Consider the following 13,609-nt stretch of genomic DNA (forward strand, 5'->3'; position numbering starts at 1 on the left):
TTAACTTAACAAGTTACATTAATAAACTCCTCTTGCACTGAAGCCCTCACTGTTGTTTGGATTCTGTCCAGTTTTCCTTTTTAAAATATGAGGTATATTTACTCCTGCCTGTACAACAGGGATTTCTTTCAAGGGGGAGGAAAAAAAATCACAACTTGGTTAATATGAAGGGGCAAAAAGCCAGTCTTCATAGAAGAATCATGACAGCTAAGCTTTGCCAACCTACTCACTGTACTTCCATCAACAGCAGACAATTTGCCCACATCCTCTCTCGAGTCTTAAACTCCCTCCCCGTTTCATATCCAACAGTCCACCACTCTCCTTACCTTCAAAGTCATCCTAAAATCACAAGAGGCCTTCCCCAACTAAGCCCTCACTTCCCCCTACTCCCTCTCCCTTGCACATCACCTATGCTCTTAGCTCTGTAGCCTTTAAGCACATCCCCACAGCACTTAGGTACATATCCTTATCACCTGCCATTTCCCTTTACTATACTTCAATGTCTGTCATCCCCTCTAGATTGTAAACTCCTTGAATTTAATACCAATTCCATTGTACTGTACTTTCCTAAGTGCTAAGTGCTTAGTGTACAGTGCTCTGCACTCAGTAAGTTCTTAATAAGAGCGACATGACCCAGTGGAAAAAGCACAAATGGGCTCAGGGGGTCACAAGACCTGAGTTCCAATCCCAGCTCGACCACTTACCTGCTGTGGGACCCTGGGCACATCATTTCACTTCTCTGTGGCCTCAGTTTCCTCATCTGAAAACTGGGGATTCACTACCTGTTCTCCCTCCTACTTAGACCGTGAGGTCCATGTGGGACAGGGACTATGTCCGACCCAATTAACTTGTATCTACTCAAGCGCCTAGAACGGTATCTGACATACACTAAGCGCTTAACAGATACCGTCATTACTACTGATTATAATCGCCCTCCACAAGGCACGCCCTCCACAAGGCACCACACTACACTCCAACCCAGCAAACCCATAATTCTTACCTATTACTCAATGTGGCTGGCAGTGGATGTGTTGCGTTCTGGGGCACGGATGAGTGGGTGAGGGGCGCGGGGTTCTGGGGTACCGTACCAGGGGTGGGAATGACTCCGTTTAAAGCCCCTACGATCCCACTGATTGCCAGCTGGTTGCCCGGCAGAGTGCCCATGATCCCCCCGACACCCGGCCCGGCCGGAATGGAGGAGGTTCCAGACTGGCCTCCGCTAGTCAGTGCCCCCACTGACACGCCGTTGACCTGCTGAACTCCCGGGACTCCGGAGCCCGGCTGGGCTGGACTCTGCCCCGCAGGAGGTGGCGTGGAGAGAGCCGATGAACTGCTGGTGCTTTGTCCGCTGGAGGTTAAATCCTAAGGGAAAACAAAACGGATACTGAAGCTGGAGGGAACCAGCAGGGAGGGAAGTGTCCAATACTCTTTAGTCGGTTGGTCAATCGTATTTATTGAGGGCTTACTATGAACCGAGCACTGTAATAAGCACTTGGGAGACTACAATATAACAGACACATCCCCTGCCCATAATGAGCTGAGTCTAAACCCATGATATGGGAGTGTGAGCCTCATATGGGACAGGGACTGCATCAGCCTAATTATCTGGTATCTGCCCCAGTGCTTAGAACAGTGCCTGCTGTGTCCTAAGTGCTTAACAAGCTATTGATGCCTGTCTACTTGCTTTGTTTCATTGTCTGTCTGTCTTCTTCTAGACTGTGAGCCTGTTGTTGGGTAGAGATTGTCTCTTGCCGAATTGTACTTTCCAAGCGCTTAGTACAGTGCTCTGCACACAGTAAGCGCTCAATAAATATGACTGAATGAATGATATAGTATATAGCGGGGAGACAAAGAACCTCACAGAGAAAATTACCTGATTTAATGCAGGAAGAGAGTTGTCAGGTAAAAAGCTGTTTCCAACATGAGGGCTCTTACTGTTGTTTAAGGATTCCGTAGGAGGAGCTACAGGGAAGAAAAACAAACAGTCAAAAAACCATCAGGTTGCAACCCTTTCTCCCAGACAGTTGAAAAGAAAACAAGTCCATTAACTACAAGGATAGATCCTTTGAAGGAACCATTTTATGGCAAATGTCACATGGTTCAGTGTCCAGAAATTGGCCACATTTTCAAAAAACCTTGCTCCAACACCGACCTAAAGCAAAATATAGATCTATTGACAATCATGGACATAAGGACAAACTGGCATTTCCTCCTGCCTCTGGGACATGCCTTCACGGATGTCCCCGCTGGCACCTCAAGCTCAAAATGTCCAAAACTGAATTCTTTTCTTTCCCAAATCCTGTCCTCCCTCCCCACCACCCCCTTAATGGTATCCGTTAAGCAGTTACTATATGTCTATGTTCATCCAGGCATCTTTATGAATGCCTGTCTACCCCTCTAGATTGTAAACTCATAATGGGCAGGACACCTGCCTGCTAATTCTGTTGCACTGTGTTCCCCCAAGTGCTTAGTAGAGTGCTCTGCACATAGTAAGCACTCAATAAATACGATTGTTCGATCGAACACTGTTCTAAGCTCTAAGCTCAAGCTAACCTCCCCATCACAGCAAGACACCACCACCATCCTCCCCATCTCTCAATCCTGCAACCTCGACGACTCTTCCTCTTTCACCTCCAATATCCAGGGTGTCGCCAAACTTGGTAGGTTTTTCCTCCACAACATTTCCGGGATGTGCTTTTTTCCTCCCCATCCAAATGACTAGTCCCGCTAGTCAGTTCCCACCTCGACTATTCCTGCAAGCTTACTCACTGGTCTCCCCTGGCTCCATCCATTCCCTCCCCTCTGTCCGTACTCCCTCCCCTGTCCGTCTCCTCCATCTAAAATATCATTTCGTCCACTCCTCAAAAACCTCAAATGGCGTTCCATTCCAATTACCCATTCTCTTTTATCACTACACCTCAGCTCAAACTCTTTGTTCCTCTCAAGTTAATTTACCCTTTCTGCCTCCCACCACGGGATTTGGTTAAACCTTGCCTCTTGCCCGGATAAACCACAGCTCTCCCAATTTTCAAAGCCGTTCTGAAATCACAGTTTGGTCTTCCTTGATTAATTTCTAATCCCCCCTGATATCCACCCTATTAATTCTTCAGCATTTGACCTTTGGACATTTGATATTCGCCCTACTCCCAACCCCTACATATCTTTAAATTACACACTATAAACTACTTATTTATTCATAATAATGTTCATCTCCCTCTCTAGACTGTAAGCCTGTTATGGACAGGGAACATGTATGTCAATTATTTTATACTGTACTCTCCTGAGTGTTTAGTACAGTGCTCTGCACATAAGTGCTCAATAAATACCATTGATTGATTGATTACTTGAGTATAGGACTTGTTCATATCTTCCCTACACTATTACTTAAGCACTAACTCAGGTACTACTCAGACTTGTCTCTCTCCCATCTGTAATTTATTTTAATGCCTTTCTCTCCTGCTTGGTTGTAAGCTCCTTGAGGGCAGGGACCATGTCTAACTCCATGTGATGCTCCCATGCGTTTAGTACAGTGATTTGCACACAGTAAGTGCTCCATAAAAAAAAATTGATTATTTTGAATTTTTTCCAGCTTCACCATCAGTGTAGGTTTTTCCTGGAAGGCATCCAATAAATCAGGCTGATGGTTTAATAGTGTTTTATCTTCCACACTACTCAAACGATTTTCAAATGTTGACACTCTCTGACTTCCACCTATACTCCCCCAAATCATTCGTAATTCATCTTGCTCACCCTGTGAAATACAACATTAAAAAATGTGCACATGCAAACCACGCTTTCCGCTTACCAGTCTGGGCTGGAAAAGTATGTACTTGATGATTTGGACTAGGATTTGCTGCTATTGTTGGGAAGGGAACAGAAAGCTGGGCATTTAACAGCTGAAGGCGTTCTTTTTTAGCCGTCAGATTCTTGATCTGTTCCTCCAGTCGCCGATTTTCAACCTGAAGTTGGTGTAGTGACTTCAACATTCCTAGAACTAGTAAGCAATGCACTAATGAAGGCAATGTGCTTTTATTACTCCATAACGTCAGACCAGTCTCATCATCTAAGTTATTCATATATACTTTTAACCTTAAATGATCTTTGTTTCACAAAGCATGGGAGGACAATTCCTTAAATTTGAGGCAAAGTGAGGCTACAAGTGTGTGTATGTGAATGCACACACACACGAACAGCCTCTCTCTCTCTATACCACGGATATGTAAATATATTTTATACAAACTACGTAAATACAGATATGCACACACACATACATATTGCACTTTTGATATTTTTGGCTTTGTCCTCTCACAAACTGATCTTGAAAAGATCTCCTCAGCACACCCTGCCACAATGTTACTCAGACTAAAAAGAGACATTTTGAGAAGCCAGTTTTGCTTCTGTAAAATTTTGGATAAAACTGAACATGAAAGGAGGCTGGCTTTCCAAGAAAGCTGCTGGTTGATGGTGTGTGAAAAGGAAGAGCCGCCCTGTTGCCGGCTGGGGAACCCTTTACCTAGTTGTGCAGTGCGCTGCACCCTTTCTTCCCTCCCTCCCCCTCAACTCATCCACTCATGTCAAGGGACCGCTGACCTGCTGCAGAGCCCCCAGGAGGGAGCACTAGAGCCGAAAAGGACCGCCAGCCACCACCCTGGCTTTATGTCATCTCAACTGAGCTACTCCTCTCCCCGCCCTCACCTCTAGCTGCCATTTGGAAAGGAGGCAAACCTCCAGTCCTGCTGCTGGGTCCTGGTGATGGCCACTTGAAAAATTCCACAGATTCAAAAACTGTATTTGTTTAACATGACCTCTGGGCCTACTAAAGGCATAAGTCTACTGGGGTAGGCACATCTGGTCATTTCCCAAGGATTTAACTTTTTTATCCCTCCTCTTCAAGAACATACAAAGGACCCCTCAGTGTGCCCAAATGAGATGCAATAAGACTGTGCTAAACCTGTCCTCCAGCTATCATGTTTAAAGGATTATCCCGGCATGAATTTCCTCACAATTAGCATTTTTGTCAGGGTACCATTCATAAAAATACCAACTAGATGGCATGTAGCTCTGTGAGCAAAATAGTTTGCTCAGTCTAACGTGATAAAGCTGGAGAAATACAAATATCATTTTACAAAAAATCTGAAAATCATTCAGATTTATAAAATGACATCTCATTCCTCAGCCAAGCATTCAGGAATATTTCTTGGGGGTTGGGGAAGGGGCATGCTAACTTTTAACTCTTTGATTGGAAAAATTATTTCATTTTCCCAATGAGTACCTGAAAAGTGCCAAATAAAATATAGTGGGCACAACGTTTAAAATTAGGTATTACTCAAAACAATAAAGAAAGAAGGTGTGTGATACGTTTCAAAATACAGAAAGATGGATTAATGGGACCTCCTCCAACCCCAACAGGGGAATGATTTTCTAGCAGTAAAGACCATTCTGATATCCTACTCAATAGCCAATACAAAACAATTACAGTTTGCTAAGTGTTTTGGCATCTACGCAGTTTCGCATTCACAAATACTGAATCAGAAAATATGGATACTTACTGTCACTAGGGGTGCCCTGTTCTAGTAGAAACTGCTGTCCTTCACTCCATTGCCTCTCTAAAAGCTGCTCTATGCTGGCTGCTACTGGAGGCAGATTTTCCAAACTGCTGTTGCCTGACTGATCGTAGCGGATCTGTAAACCACTTACAGGAGATCTGTTGAAGACATGGTAATTTCCACATTAAATCAGAAGGGAAGGGCATTTAGAGAAGGATCCATTAAAGTTGCTTACCTTGTCTTAACTCCTTATGCCTGGGCACACATCCCTTTCCTACATTTAGTGGCTCACTTTGAACATCTTAGTTCTCAGGACTCAGAGCTTGAAGAAGAAATGGCTAGCAGGTACTCTGCTCCCTTAAATGCATGGGTTAGTGTGGTACGTAATGGGTGAACCAAGTGAACATCCCTCTCGCCTCTGTGAGCAAACTTTGGATGGAGTGAACACTCTAAAAGAGGGGGATGGCAAAGAACTGATGGAAGGAGCGAGGCAGAGAAAGCACTCCATTTTCCTCAGGAGCCACTTAGAATGAAAACCTTTCCTATCTGGGTGGTCCCGCTTATACTGTCCCAGGCAATCAATTAATAACTCTCTCAAGTTATTTCCTAAGGGACAAACCCTGGTCTTTGATATCAGGATTCTGACAAAAAGAATTTAATATTTCATTGCAAGATTACAATGGAATGAATATAAAGCTGATTTTGAAAAGTGTAACTCCTGCAACACCACAAGATAGCTATAACAGTTAATCGAATAACAATCAACACTGTTTCATCACACTTATGAACATATCTGTAATTTATTTCTATTAATGTCTGTCTCCCCCCTAGACTGTAAGCTCATTGTGGGCAAGGAATGTGTCTGTTATATTGTTATATTGTACTCAATGAAGCATTTAATATAGTGCTCTGCACACAGTAAACGCTAAATCAGTATGATTAACTTTAACTGCCTGACAGTCCCTGCTCCGGCACTTGTGTCCTGTGTCATTTTATTTCTCTGTACCTCAGTTCCCTTATCTGGGGATTCAATATCTGTTCTCCCTCTTAATTCGACTGTGAGCCCCACATGGAACCTGATGATCTTGTATCTATCCCTGCACTTAGTACAGTGTTTGGCACACAGTAAATGCTTTACAAATACCATTATTATTATTACAAGACATTTTATAGTCATATGGTAGAAAAGAAAAATTACTGAACACACCAAGGCAAAACAAAAAGTTAGATTCCACAACAACAAAAAAACCCATAATATTTTGTGAAACGTCTTACATAAGCTTTGAATTCTTTTTCATGTATTCAAATGTTGCTTGCCTTGCTTTATATCTTAACCTGCAATAGCAGATCCAACTTCTTTCTTGAGAGAATCATTAAAAGGGAACACTGTTAAGTTCCAGAACTGTTCATATTGATAGAATCACAAGAGAGACTGGTATTCTGAAACTTCGTTTTTTCAATCTGAGTTCCTATTTCGGATACTTAATCCATCACTAATCGTATCAAATGTAATTACAATATCTCCTTTACAACATACCTTTTATATTAAGAAGCAAGTGAGTTTGTTGAATTTTTCATCACCTCCCAAATGAGTTTTTAAATCAGCCAGCTCAGGTGGGGGTGGGAGATAAATTGTTGAATTTTTTTTAAAAAAAGCTGGCTGCTGCTGAAAGTTCATTTAACAAGGAGGACTGTAAAAACTAGCCTGTGGGGCTTCTTTTTTATTTCCCACAAATACATGATCATGTGCCCCAGTGGCCAACCTTGATCAATTGATCACACCAGGATATTTTTCATCCATTTTAAATCATGGAGAAACAGTTCTGATCAGAAGTTTGGAATGTGTAAACCATCTGACTGCGAATCTAGGTAGTTTCCTACTAAATTACAGACTGGGCATAGAGTAGTGCTGGGCACTCAGCACTTCACAAGTACCAAAACTATTAGAACTGGAAATAGTAGTAGTTGAAATAATATTCCTGGCCTTAAATGGATGATTTATGGAGGAAAGAGGACAATATGCATTTTCACACAAATGGGTAAAAGAAACTGGGAAGGAGGAGTGGAGAAATCCTTTCTTAAAATAAAAAAAGACAACTATTAAAAACAGACAAGAGACCTACACTATAACTAAACTGCAGACTGGCTTTAGAGGTGATCCTACACCAAATCAATTAACTAGCCTGTGCCTCAGTTTGTTTTACTGCAGAATGAAGGCTGGAACCCATTCTGTGTAACAAGCCTAATGAGGATAAAGTGTTGGTGACTTTTAACTAAAATGTTTCGCTAGATTTTGGTTGCCTGCTATAGTCCGCAACACTGTGCCCCAGAGTTATAATGTAAAGGATGCGGGGATAATCAGTCTCTGATTCATCTGAGATAGAGGCTGGGGAAACAGTGAGAGAAGAGGTTTATAGAACAAATTCAATGCTACAAAATGGTCTGTTTTCCACTCAGGGTAACATGGCAAATTAATTCTGGAATTTCTACCTATGATTTTAAGAGGGTTTTTTAAAAAATAATTGCTGTAGTTTTTTTCAGAAGTGAAGTTTCATAAAAGGAAATGTGTCTCACATCTTCATATATAATCCATCACATTTATTGAGCTCTTACTGTGTGCAAACCACTGTACTAAGCACTTGGGAGAGTACAATATAACAAAGATGGAAGACACATTCCCTGCTCATAGTATACATTGGGACTGATTTTGATATTCCCCAAAGTTCTCAGAATCCACTAAATAAAACTATTGCCTTTTGATATGCTTTTACTCAGTTTTCTCATTATAAGGCGATAAGGTGACATTACCTAAATGTCCCATCTTTCAGGCCCAAGCACCACAAAGGTTTGGTGACAGAAAGCACATCTCAACTGTGAAAGCACTTTTTCCACGTGGAGTCACAATCTTTGGGTTAATAATGGAGAGTACAGCAGCAAAAAAAAATTATTTTTGGTTTAGGATCATCAACCAAGCTATCCTTAAAATGTTTAGCAAGAGTCGGTTCGGCCTAGATAGCCAGAAGGCTTTAAGTGGGTATAACCCTTTTATTTCTCTGGCTTTGTGTGACCAGAGGGCCAAAGTCTGTATAACCCTAAAATGAACACTGGCCATTAAAAAACATTTTCAGGTTTTTCAACTGGTGACAGAATGAAACGATCTGAACAAGGAGATAAAGTGGAAGATACTTTGCATCATTTGGGAAAATCAAAATACCTAATCTGCATATTGCAAGGGTAAATTCTAGGAGGAAAGGAAGAGCTCAGTTGTTGGGTCTTAAACACTTCACACACAGCATATCACCAACTACACAGACTTTAAACTTGAACAACTACGTGTTTCTAAACTCCACTAACAAGAGTTGGATGTTAGGTAGTACAATATGGTTTAAGAGTTCTGGTTTTAAAAAACAAAACAAAAAGTTCCAAACTGCTTTGTGAGTGCTTTGACTAGTTTATTTAAAATTGTTTTCCCTGTGATTTTTGCCTTTACGAACATTTTTTTTAAAAAAACTTCAAACACTTTGGATGTAGCTTCCCCTATAAATTTGATGAAATATTAGCCTGCAGTATCTAAAGAGGTTTTAGTCACTATATATTTTCTGACCAAAAAAAATCAAAAAAACCCTTTTTTTTTTTTTAAAAAAAAAAGGTCGGCCACAGTCACCCCCTGGTTGAAGATCAAAATGATAAAAGCAGACCTGTGGAAAAGATTACAAGCTTAGGTACAGGTATTCCTTTTAACTTGTAAACCTAATCACTTATGCTTAATATCCAAGTCTGTTTGGAACCATTTTTCTCCACTTTCTGGACCTGTGGCTTATCTACATAATTCTTTACCATCTCAACAAATGTATATGTTGCTGATAAGAGATAAAGAAGTTTCCAAATCTGAAAATGTTTCTCTTGCCTGCAGTGTGCAGTGCAAATAGTGCTTACCGGGGGGAGAGGCTGCCTCGGGGGGAGCTTCCTCTGCCAACAAGGCTGCGGCTATTGTCTCCGAGATCTTGATCTGCAGTGTAAATATTTCATAGCTGATAAAGTGACTCTCACTACATAAGAGTTTTAAGCTGCTGCAGCGATTTCTTCACCGCCCCCCCCAAAAAACACATACACATACAAACACACATATCTTAAACCATAACCACTGCTCAGCAGTCACTATGAAGGTAGAAGACCTAATATGTTGCTAGTTTAAAATTGCTGAACTGTAGCATGTAAGGCGTTGTCCTTACACGTTTCTGTGGGTGGAGGCGGCCGTGGATTATGTTCTGCTCTTTCATTCCTTTCAGTTTTACAGCACAGAAGCATGGTTTGCATTTGCAGTGCCCTCCCCTCAGCCACTTTTAATTTCTCCGGGTGAAAGTAATGAATCCCAGCTGTGGACAGCTAATCTGTATGCTTATCACAGCAAACCCTGACGCTTTGTATTTTTTTTAACGCCTTGCATCCCCAAACCAGAGTCCTAAGACAGATAACACATTTACCCACAGAGATACGCAAGACCAGGCACTTTTGACCTGCATTGAAAAATCGCTTTCACATTTGTCTTCCGTTTCACATTCATTAATTAGGAGGGAGGTTCAGGAGGAATTCAACAAACAAAATGTGGTGGGTTGTTGTGTGGGTCGGTTGATTTTTTTTTTGGTTTTAATTGCTTCAGGATTCTCATTACATATACAGAATTGTCTCGCTTTGGAAGAAAGCAAGCGGGATATATTTTTTCCCTGTGGCCTCAATAAAACAACAACCCTATCTAACCCTCATCAAGGTTGTCCTCCTCTTATTCTGAGTTCTAACCTCTGACCTCTTAGAGGGCAAAGACATGACTGATCCATCCTTGGTAAACTGCTAAACCCATTCCCTTCCCCCAAACATGACTACTTGGACATGTCAACAAATCCTTGAGGGCAGAATGAAACAAAGCAAATCCAGTGGCTCATTAAAAACTCTAGAAAAGAAAAATGTTTCAGAATGTCTACTGGCAAATAGTCATGCTACAAGTTCTCTTAACAGGAAGGATCCCCCTCCCTCGCAAAGTTTGGTAGAATACAATGTCATGAATTATGCAAATAAAGGTTTCGGCTATTCAGGGGCAAAGCCCACTGTTATGTTACTTTCATTGCACCGAACTGAGGACTGAAACATCAATCACAAAAGTCACAGGAGACATTGTTGCATTCCTGCCTGCTGATGGCTCTGCTTAAACATTTACATTTCAGACAGTAAAAAATGCACATAGCTATTTTGTGGCACAGCAGAGTACTTACTCCCCGACTGTGAGTCTTTTTGGTCAAAAAGAGTGCAATCTCTATAAAACCATCTATTAGCCCCACCCCTGGAGTTTACAAATAAAATTAGCTCATTCTATAAATAAATTTAGGGAGGCAAGGGGAAAGGTAGCAGCTATAGACAACTCTTGGAAACTAACCTGTTTGACTGTTTTCAGATTGCGCCATTAGTGCTGCCATTGCTGAATTGGGATTTAGTCTATTGCCATACATGTGAGGTGGAGCCAGACTAAGGGAGGATCCTGGTAGGGTATTTGCCTAAAAGGAAAAAGAAAAGAAGACGATGACGACAAAAAAAAATCAAATTCCATAACTGAAACGGGTCACAAATCTGAATTCTGAAGAACAAACATGATTTCTGTTGAGATTTGGCGGCAAAATAAACACATCTGCTTCTTGGCCAAGTCCATGAAAGAAATACATTTGGCAGTTTCTAAATCGTTTTGAAGTGCAATTTCTACATGACTGTTGTAACCTAAGGGGACAACAACCTGCTTCCGATTTATTTGAGCAAAGGTAGTCAATTCCATAACTCAAGGGCATGGTCATCACGTTGTTTTCCTACTAATTATTTAACCTTATTAAACAATTTAGAAAATCAGGGCAGGTAGACAAGCGCTGTAAGGGACAAGGATTCGGGAGACATCACAAGCCCACTAAGAAGGTCAAAAGGCCCAACTTGCAACTCCATGGTTTTCATTCACTCAATTGTATTTATTGAGCACTTACTGTGTGCAAAGCACTGTACTAGGCGCTTGGGAGAGTACAACAATAAACAGACACATTCCCTGCCTACAACAAGCTTACAGTCTGGAGGCCTGTACCATTTAACCCACCCATATATTCCTTCAGTTTTACTCCACCTTTAATGAAACCTGAATGCTATTTTGTCACTTCTTTATTTTGAGACACCTGGAAGCCTGGTGGGATGGGGTTTTATTTCTTTTTTTGTTTTGTTTTTATTTAAAAAGAAAGCCAACAGCCATCACAACTCTGTTTTCTGTACAATGCAGGGCTCGTGGAATCACAGCTTTGGCCTGACCCCTTATAAGGCACTGTATTGTGGGCAGCTAGCCAGCTCTACTTACTGAAGAGCTCGTCCAAAGTTTGTAATTCATTCATGTTGCTAACCACAATGCTGAAGGCCTCTACTGGGACTTTTGCCAAACAAGGGAAAATGAACCCTTCAACAGATGAAGTAAAGGAGGCTGGCCAGAGTCTTGCATAATCCAATGCAATAAAAATGCCTTCTTCCCTCTGAATCCATTCGCTTTTCCCTTTCGAAGAATACTACCGCCCTGTTGCCTTCTGGAAGTAGGAGCTCACATACACGCTCAGCCACAGGGCTTGACTAGCCTCTCGGGGCGAAAAGCAACACTTATACTTCTAGACTGTAAGCCCTTTGTGGGCAGGGAATGTATGGTATCGTAATCTCCCAAGATCTTAGTACAGAGCTCTGCACAGAGTAAGCATTCAATAAATAGCATTGATTGACAGATTGATTATACTTCCTCTTTCAAGGAGAACACAAAATCTCAGACACTGGGACCACTTGATAAAGCTCATCTCAGAGCTGGAAAAACGAAATATTGGAAAATCACTTCAAAGAAATGAAGTCCTACAAGAAGCTGAACTACAGCAAAACAAAATGTGGCCTATTTCGACACATGTAACTGCACACAAGAGACAGAAGACGACAGTAGTTATTACAACTAAAATATTAGGAGTATAAACTGGGTTTTTTGGAAAGAATCATATGCTACCATTATACTTTGGCTTCCGGCCAACTTATTATGCATGATAAATGGACTTTTATAAATTCACAGAAACGCTTTCAATCCTGTTGAAGGCAAATACCAGAACAATTTTCCACAAGTAGCTAACCAGGGTGTAGTTTCTACTCAAGTGTACCTGGAGTGTTTTAGTTGCATACTTTTATGGTCCTTTGTTCACAGTGGATGGTAATTTCTCTCTTTAATTCTAAAACTATGATAACCTCATAAGTTCCCAACATAAAATCTTACTTAAGCTCTCTCCAGGGACAGGTGTGAAATCCAAGTTATAGTACTGAACATTCATTCATTCCTGCTGTACAACATAAAGCCTGCATTTAAAATGCACATACTTCCTTACCCAGACAATTGTATGGAAATAGGGGACAATAGATAGCTAGCACACTTCTGAATACTGTCTTTCTAAAAAAAAAAAATTTGGAAGAAAAAAAAGTAATATTCTAGGGGGCATATTTGCCCTTTATTTGAAAACTACAGAATATACCTCTGACTTTTCCATTTAAAAGTAATGTGGTCTCAAATGCAGTCCATTAGGCAGCAATGAACAACTCTTTCCTTTGAAAATTCCATTACCAAAGACTCCAACCTTTTAAAATGTTGCCAAAGGCCGGAAACACACTTGATGCAGTACAGTATTTCACAAAATGTGTTTCCAGAGGCCCCTCGGAGCTGCCTGGAGATCTTGAGGGGATAACTCAAGGCCAGAAGATACTTTAGAAGGAGAAACATTAGGGACTGGGATTTGATGCCAGGGAGCTAAGAGAGGGTAGAAGAGAAAGGGAAGCCTACAGTTACAGCATCAGGAGAAAGAAAACACCAGCTGGGGGGGGGGGGGGGGCAGGAAGAGTGTAGAAAATTGGGTAGAAAGACTGGAAATAACAAATGGCACAAGAAAATTTGGGATCATGAAACAAATACTGTGAAAAACACTGCCCTTCTCATGAAAAAAAAATCACAATGCATTTTCTCTGTTTTCTCTGGT

At 41.3% G+C, this 13,609-nt stretch overlaps 1 protein-coding gene across 3 annotated transcripts in view; it reads right to left on the bottom strand.

Moving 5' to 3' along the window:
• MLLT10 (MLLT10 histone lysine methyltransferase DOT1L cofactor) overlaps positions 1–13,609 on the bottom strand; it is a 151,788-nt gene that overhangs the window by 4,649 nt on the left and 133,530 nt on the right. For 2 of the 3 annotated variants that reach the window (XM_029078348.1, XM_029078345.1), the window contains 6 exons: positions 10,975–11,092; positions 9,483–9,555; positions 5,550–5,704; positions 3,806–3,994; positions 1,874–1,962; positions 1,001–1,362 (listed from right to left, as the gene is read on the bottom strand). In XM_029078348.1, the coding sequence (XP_028934181.1) occupies positions 1,001–1,362; positions 1,874–1,962; positions 3,806–3,994; positions 5,550–5,704; positions 9,483–9,555; positions 10,975–11,092 (986 nt within the window). The remainder of the gene's footprint in view (positions 1–1,000; positions 1,363–1,873; positions 1,963–3,805; positions 3,995–5,549; positions 5,705–9,482; positions 9,556–10,974; positions 11,093–13,609) is intronic. The other variant, XM_029078350.1, reaches the window with a different exon arrangement.

Source organism: Ornithorhynchus anatinus, chromosome 13 (genome assembly GCF_004115215.2).
Source record: "Ornithorhynchus anatinus isolate Pmale09 chromosome 13, mOrnAna1.pri.v4, whole genome shotgun sequence".
Taxonomy (NCBI): Eukaryota; Metazoa; Chordata; class Mammalia; order Monotremata; family Ornithorhynchidae; genus Ornithorhynchus; species Ornithorhynchus anatinus.